General features: G+C 30.5%; 1 protein-coding gene across 4 annotated transcripts in view; it reads left to right on the top strand.

Moving 5' to 3' along the window:
• The window catches only part of gnb4b (guanine nucleotide binding protein (G protein), beta polypeptide 4b), a 27683-nt gene extending 19309 nt beyond the window's left edge, over window positions 1–8374 (top strand). Inside the window, exons 9-11 of one of the 4 annotated variants that reach the window (XR_012386770.1) lie at window positions 1687–1903; window positions 3788–4402; window positions 7122–8374. Coding sequence is in view for 2 of the 4 variants with exons in the window: in XM_021479603.3 (XP_021335278.1) it covers window positions 1687–1903; window positions 3788–3894 (324 nt within the window). In the remaining 2 variants the exon portion in view is untranslated. 4 annotated transcript variants of the gene reach the window in all.
• The last annotated feature ends 628 nt before the right edge of the window (window positions 8375–9002 follow it).

The raw sequence follows: 9002 nt of genomic DNA on the forward strand, positions 1-9002 counted from the left end.
ATTATTCAAATATAATGTCAAATATTATTTATTGTTCTAAATTATTTAAATTCATACATTATCTAAATAACTACATATAACATGCATTAAATATAAATTATTATATTCAAATATAATTTTAAATATGATATAAATTGAAATATTAATTAATTAATTAATTAACATTTATTCGTTATATTTTACATGTATTCATTGATATTTAAATAATTACATATAGGACATGCATTAAATATCAGTTATTTATTATTCAAATGTAATGTCAACTTGAAATTAAAATATTCATATATATATTTTACTTTTATTTATTAATATTTGAGTTATTACATATAGAAAATGCATTAAAAATAAGTTGAATAATATTTAACATTACATTTAAATAATAACAATAATGTTACAATTTTTTAAATGATAGATTATTTGAATAATTACATTATAAATGCATTAAATATAATAATTACTATTGTCATTTTAATATATTAAATATAGATTGAAATATTTTAATGAATAATAATTCATGAATGAAGAATGCTATTTTATATTTATTCATTGATATTTAAATAATTATATACTATATTATATATTATATTAAAAATAAAATATTTTACATTTAATGTTTATTATTATTTAAATTAAAATATTATTCATTTTTTATTAATTTGTTAATATTAGAATAATTAAATATTGAACATCAAATGTAAATTATTATTCAAATATAATGTTAAATATTATTTGTTTATATTTGACATTTATTCATTGATATTTGAATTAAAAAATAATTAATTTAATTTTTTACATTTATGTTATTTACGTTTATTTACATACATTACATTATTTAATTTTAAATATTCATTTAAATTTTACATTTATTCATGATGTTTTACATTTATTCATTAATATTTGAATTACGTACATTTAAATATCAAGTATAATTTTTCATTTATTCATTGGTATATCACGTACAATATCAATTATTATTATTCAAATATTAAATATTATTTATTTACTGTGTGTGTGTGTATACATTTATTTATATATATATATATATATATATATATATATATATATATATACACACACACACACACACACACACACACACACACACACACACACACACACACACACACACACTTGAAGTCAGAATTATTCGCCCTCCTCCTTCCCTTAATTTCTGTTTAACAGAGAGATTTTCTTCAACACATTTCTAATCAAAATAGTTTTAATAACTCATCTCTTATAACTGATTTATTTTCTCTTAGTCATGATGACAGCACATAATATTAGACTAGATATTCTTTAGACTAATACTAGACACTAGTATTCAGCTTAAAGTGACATGTAAAGGCTTCACTAGGGTAATTAGGGTAAAGTTAGGGTAAGTAGGCAAGTCATTGTATAACAGTGGTTTGTTCTGGAGACAATCCAACACTAATATTGCTGAAGGGGTGAATAATATTGACCTTAAAATGGCTTTAAAACAATTAGAACTGCTTTAATTTTAGCCGAAATAAAACAAATAAGACTTTCTTTAGAAGAACAAATATTGGAAATATTATGAGAAATTCCTGAATCTGTTCAACATCATTTGGGAAATATTTGAAAATAAAATTGACAGGAGACAAATAATTTTAATGTGACTGAATTGATAATAAAGCTAAATCTTGATTGTGTGTTTTACCCATCCAGTTCTTCCCGAATGGAAACGCCTTCACGACGGGCTCAGACGACGCCACCTGCAGGCTGTTCGACCTGCGTGCGGATCAGGAGCTGATGATGTACACTCATGATAACATTATCTGCGGCATCACCTCCGTGGCCTTCTCCAAGAGCGGACGCCTGCTGCTGGCCGGATATGACGACTTCAACTGCAACGTCTGGGACACTTTAAAAGGAGAACGGACGGGTGAGGAAATATTGCTCTTTCTGTGCTTTTCAGTGGGTTTAATAGGTTTAGTGTATGTATATACAGTTGAGGTCAGAATTATTAGCCCCCCTGTTTATTTTTTCCCTCATTTTCTGTGTAACAGAGAGCAGATTCCTTCAACACATTTCTAATCATAAAAGTGTTAATAACTCATCTCCAATAACTGATTTATTTTCTCTTTGTCATGATGACAGTAAATAATATTAGACTAGATATTCTTCCAGACACTAGTATTCAGCTTAAAGTGAAATGTAAAGGCTTCACTAGGGTAATTAGGGTAAAGTTAGGGTAATTAGGCAAGTCATTGTATAACAGTGGTTTGTTCTGGAGACAATCCAACACTAATATTGTTTAAGGGGGCGAATAATATTGACCTTAAAATGTTTTTTAAAAAAAATAAAAACTGCTTTTATTCTACCTGAAATAATACAAAGAAGAGTTTCTCCAGAAGAAAAAATATTATCAGACATACTGTGAAACTTTGCTGAATCTGTTTAACAACATTTGGGAAAAATTTTAAAAAGAAAATAAAATTCTAAGGGGGGCAAATAGTTCTGACTTTAACTGTACATTGAGACACGATTGCTTTCTCTGTGCTTTTTAAATGTGTTTTTCAATGCGTTTAATAGGTTTAGTGTTTACTTGTACATTGTTAGACACAATAGTTTTTACTGTGCTTTTTAATAGGTTTTTAAACATATTAGGTTTAGTGCATGCATATACATTTGATGTTGGCTGTATTTAATATTTGAAATGTATAACAAATTTTTTTATTTTTTTATTATTTGTGAATTTTTTTTTACTCTTTAATTTTCTTTTATGCATTTGATTTTTTTTTAAAAACCATTTTTAAAATCTGCTTTTTATATTTTGTCCTTATTTTTTTATTGCCTTTTTGTTATTTTTTTAATCATTTTTATTCTATCTACATTTTATGTCTTATCATTTGTGATTTTTATTTATCTTTTTCTTCAGTTTCTATTTGTTTAAACTTTTTTGCATTGTTTTACATTCTTTTTTGCAACATTTTCGTTTAGTTTAATCATTTAGTTTGACATTTTTGTATTGTTTTGCTTCATTTTTTTTTATTTGTAATATTTTCATGTATTTTTTCTGTTTTTATTTTGCTTCAATTAATTATAACACTTAATTTATCATTTTTTTATACTTGATTTATTTTTATTAGTTTAATTTTTGCATTGTTTTACATTTAGTTATACATTATTTTTATTTGGAATATTTTTATGTGTGTTATTTTGCTTTGATTAATTCTAAACAATTTTTTCTTAATATATTTTTGTACTTTTATTTAATTTTTTATTTTAACTTGTATTATTTTGTAATATTCTTGTGTATTTTTCATTTTTGTTTTCCTTCAATTAATAACACTTTTAATATATATATATATATTGTACTTTTTCATTTTATTACATTCAGGTGAGTTGCATTATGATAGTGAGGCCAGCAGGGGGCGCTCAGCCTGTGGTCTGTGTTAGTCCTAACACCCCAGTATAATGATGGGGGCTCTATACTGCTGAGTGAGCGTCGTCTTTCGGATGTTACGTTAAACCAAGGTCCTGACTCTCTGTGGCTGTTAATAAAGATGTCTTTCAAAAAAAGAGCAGGGTTTCAAATTTGCCCATTTGTCCATCATGTCATATCATAATTGGCTTTATCACTCTTCATCCACCAATCTGGTGTGTGGTCTGGTGCAATATGGCTGCCCTTGCATTGTCCAGCTGCACACTGGTGATGGATAAGGAGATTCCTCCCAAAAATGTGTGTAAAGCGATTTGAGTGTCCAGAAAAGCACTATAAAAATGTAAGGATTTATTGATAATGTATTTTTATCTCTCTCTTCAGGCGTCCTAGCCGGCCATGACAACAGAGTGAGCTGTTTAGGAGTAACCGATGACGGGATGGCGGTGGCCACAGGATCATGGGACAGTTTCCTCCGGATCTGGAATTAAAGTCTCCAAATTCCAGTTTCCTTTTGCGCCCATTTTCTACGTATTTCCGCAGCGGCTCCTCTGTATTCCAGTTATTATTACACATGATTTTCAGTATGTAGTTTAATCCCGTGGAAAAGCCAATCGCCACAGGAACCACAAAAAGAGATTATTAAAGTGTCATTGTGTAATATGTAAATATACATGTATATGAATATAGATATGGTATATATGTACAGCGTTACGTGTATGTATATACCATATAGTATATACATACATAGTGTTCATGTATATATTTTTCTAGTCGACCATTGGCCCATGACAATTTTATTAATCCTTCATGTTTTGTATTTTACTTTCTGTTTCGTGTACATAGAAAACGACGCTAAACTAGATGGAACGTTGCGACGTCAGTCTGTATTACAAAATATTTGTGAGGTTTTCATGCGTTGGACAACAAAAGCGTAAAAGACGTGATTTTATGCAGATGACCTCTGTATTTGTTTTGTTTTGATTATTATTTTTTGACATGCCACTAAATCAATCATCATTTATTGGTGCTTGAGGGTGTTTGGAAAGACCGCACTGAATTTTCTCACAGCCTTGAGACGGAATGTTTAATTCCGCGCCTTATTTTTAAGGCGTTTCTTAATTTTGATTTATAAAGAAATTTGTAATCTGTCCGCCCTCTGCTTAGCCTTAAATACTAGCGATCACGATAGAAATAATCCTAGTATATCAATTCTGCTTCTCAGTGCTTTAAAAGGAAATTTAATTAATTGATAACACTCGCCTTACTTCTGTTCTTTTTATTGTTGCTTTTATGATTAAAAATGGCCACAAACCGTCCTAAATTTGCTGGAATTGCAGTGTTACTAAGATTTAGTGCTGTTAAGCGATTATTCGCATAAAAAGTTTGTTTACATAGTTATGGTGTGTGTCTGCAGTGTATATTTAACCATGTATTTTACATAACAAAAAACTTAGACTATACACACAAACTAAATTAATATACATTCATTTTTTCGGCTTTGCCCCTTAATCTGGGGTCGCCACAGCGGAATGAACCGCCAACTTATACAACATATGTTTTACACAGCGGATGCCCTTCCAGCTGCAACCCATCACTGGGAAACATCCATACAGTCCCATTCACACACACACACACTATGGACAGTTTAGCCCAGTCTATTTCACTTATAGTGCATGTCTTTGGACTGTGGGGGAAACCAATGCCAACACGGGGAGAACATGCTAACTCCACACAGAAACGCCAACTGACCTAGCCTTGGCTCAAACCAGCGACCTTCTTGCTGTGAAGCGAACGTGCTACCCACTGCACCACCGTGCAGCCTAACTAAATTAATGTACATTATGTAACTACAAACTTTTATTTTGTATGCTATTAATCGCATATAAAATAAATTGTATATAAAAGTGTGTGTGTGTGTGTGCGCGCGCGTGTGCGTATGTATGGATGTATATATTTATGCATGTATGTATATATATATATATATATATATATATATATATATATATATATATATATATATATATATATATATATTAGTTCTGCACGATAAAAAAAAAAATCTGACATTGTGATTATTTTGTTTTACTGCAATATATATTGCAATAGAGCTAATTTAACTTATCCGGTGAAATAATGTTCTATTTAGAAAGAATTCGTAAATTTAGATCAACTGGGATGATCCAGTCTGATTCTGTGCAGTGCGTCTGTAAAAACAATTAAATAAACTATAAGCATATGTGAATATAATAGAACAAAAATAAAGTTAAATAAACAGTCCTTTATAGTGTTTTAGAGAGTGTAACAGTAATTAGGTTCAGAAATTAATCAAATGTGAAATAACATGGTTATCATTGTATAAATTATTTGTAAAAAATATTTAATAACATCATTCTTAAAAAAAAAAATCTAATCCTGTGATGTGATTATTGTGAATACAGACACTGCGATATCGATGCTCAAGCAATATATCGTTCAGCCCTAGTATATATATATATATATATATATATATATATATATATATATATATATATATATATATATATATATATATATATATATGGATGGATGGATAGATACATAGAGTTGAAGTCAGAATTTTTAGCCCTCCTTTGAATTTATTATTATTTTTTAGATTCAGGAAATTTTCACGGTATGTCTGATAATATTTTTTCTTCTGGAGAAAGTCTTAAAGCTGTACACTGGGATGCTTTTCATTTGCGTTTATTGTCAGCATTTTCGAGACGTTTTTCTGGATTCAAACCCAAGCGATTTTTCACTGGCGTCGAGCAGAAGAGTGCGACACAACTTTAAGCTTCTGATACCCTCTTATAACTTGTTAAAGTTACTAGCGATTCGTACAAGCATGGATGGTTCAAGCAGCAGCTCTAGCTCTAGCGATGATGAAATGACTATTGTTCACCAGTGACAAACAAATGTGCCAATCTGATTGGAGGAGGTTTTTACGTGGCGTAAAAAAAAAAAAAAAAATGAGCATGAGGCGTTTCTTTAAAAATTACGCTTTTGCGCCTGCCGTTTTGTGCGTTGGTGTGCACAATCACATTGACGCCCTTTATTTAATCACAAGGGGTTAAACGTCAACAGAAAACCCGAGCAAAAATCATCCCAGTGTGCACGGGCCTTTATTTGTTTTATTTCGGCTAAAATAAAAGCAGTTTTTAATTTTCTAAACACCATTTTAAGGACAAAATTATTAGCCCCTTTAAGCAATATTTTTTTCTCGATAGTCTACCGAACAAACAATCGGTACATAATAACTTGCCTAATTACCCTAACCTGCCTAGTTAACCTAATTACCCTAGTGAAGCCTTTAAATGTCACTTTAAGCTGAACACTAGTGTCTTGAAGAATATCTAGTTTAATATTATGTGCTGTCATCATGACAAAGATAAAATAAATCAGTTATTAGAGATGAGTTATTAACACTATTATGATTAGAAATGTTGAAATGTGTTCTTTCTGTTAAACACAAATTGGGGAAAAAATAAACGGGGGGCTAATAATTCTGACTTCAGCTATAGACCGACAGAAAGACTCTCAGAAATAAAGGTATGTGAGCTGTCACTGGGGTGGTACCTTTTCGAAAGGTACCAATTTGTATCTAAAAGGTCCATTTTAATACTCCAACTTGAGGTATTAATATGGACCTTTTAGATACAAATTTGTACCTTTCACAACCACCCCAGTGACCGCTCACATACCTTTATTTCTGAGAGTGTAGATAGATGTGTACAATTCTATATACATAATAAATATACACCGTACACTCATTCCAATACAAACTTTTATTTTGTGATTAGTTGCGAGTTGATCGTTTAACAGCACTACGGTAAACAGTATACATTTTTGGTTTTCTATATTAAGCTAAATTGGATTGATCTGAATGGTGATACGGGTGGAAATGAAGAACACTACCTGGCCAGGATGATGAATCAGAGTCACTCTATTTGGATTAATTTTTGTATAATAATTATAGAAAAGAGCGATGAAGCCGTTTACTCACTTTCGCCATATATATATATGTATAAGTGCCATCGGTTCTAACAAATCTCTGTTTTTCAAATAGAAACGGTGTTTGAGTCCAGCTCTTTCACCTTAACAAGCCTGAATTAAAAAATAATATTTGTGCCATTGTTGACGCTCTTAACACCTCATATAACTGTGAACAGCATTTACAATCTTTCTCTTCGCATTTTTATATAAAAGGGAATCGGAAAGCAGCTTGAAATTATTTTGAGGTATTAAGTGTATTTTCGTCCTTTGACCGTATGAAGATGCTTTTTGTTTTTTTGCGTAAATAAACACCCTTGCATTGCTCTGAGCTGATTAACACACCATAAAGATCAGTTTTTTTATTATTATTGTTTTTATGATGTTTTGGGATGATTAACTGTGAAAAGGGATGCGTTTTAAGTAATTATGTCTCACTTTTAAGTCAACAATTTAAACAGGAATTTATCTGCTGGTGTTATAAGTATTGGTTAGATTTAAGTCAGATGTCTATGGTTAGGACTGTAGAGGTTGCAAGATTGCTAATCAGTGATTATTTCTGTGGATGTTTTGTTATAAACATGTTGAAGGTTTCAGTGGTTGGTTCTGAACCAATCAAAACCAACAATTTTAACATGAGTTTAGATTTTGACAATATTTCCAAATGTTCAACAAGCCAAACCACTCAAACTCAGAGCATGTTAGAATTACTTGCCTGAACCCTGATGCTTTAAGTATTCACAATATACTTTTGGCTCAATTGTATCTTACATGAGTTTGTTTTATTTGAGCCATTAAAAGCAGGAGTGTGGTGCCTTGTGTACCTTTACAGTGCCATATTTTCAAATAATCATTTTTAATAACATTTTGTTTCTCAACTTTTTTGGTATTTGTAAAGTAACATGGTGATGATGCTGCCATACACTGATATTGTAACCAATAAAAAGACTTTTAACCATATCTCAAAAAACATGTTCAGTTTTATTGACTCATTTAATGTGTGTGATTCATGTACATATGGGTATGTAGGTTTATTTCATCTAAGGAAAATTATACCAAAACAAAATAACCAGTTACTTGTTTTCAATTAAAACGCGTTCATGTATATTCGAAGGACGAGCACTTGATATTTGTAATTCAGGTTTCGTATTTCGTCTCCTAAATGTGTATGTTTATATTTACATGTGGATATTTTGGAGGTTTAACCTAAGGAAAGTTGTATGACATCTCTTACTGATCAAAATAATTCGTTTTCAACTCATAAGCTACTCAAAGAACGCGCTGGATATTTTTAATTAAGGTAACATACGCTTCATATTTCGTTTCCTAAATGTGTGTGGTTATATTAACATGTGGTTTTTTGGGGCGTTTTAACCTACTTAGGAGAGTTGTACGAGATCTCTGACTGATCAAAGTAATATTCGTTGTCAAATAAATCGCGTTCGCGTGTATTCAACGGACGGGAGCTCGATATTTTTAATATGGGTGACACACGCTTCATATTTCTCCATTAACATGAAAACATTAATAAATAGACGATATAATTTGTTGTTAAAGCTTACCTCAGAAACTCGCGCCACTTCCTCTC

The sequence above is a fragment of the Danio rerio genome, chromosome 11 (genome assembly GCF_049306965.1).
Source record: "Danio rerio strain Tuebingen ecotype United States chromosome 11, GRCz12tu, whole genome shotgun sequence".
Classification (NCBI taxonomy): Eukaryota; Metazoa; Chordata; class Actinopteri; order Cypriniformes; family Danionidae; genus Danio; species Danio rerio.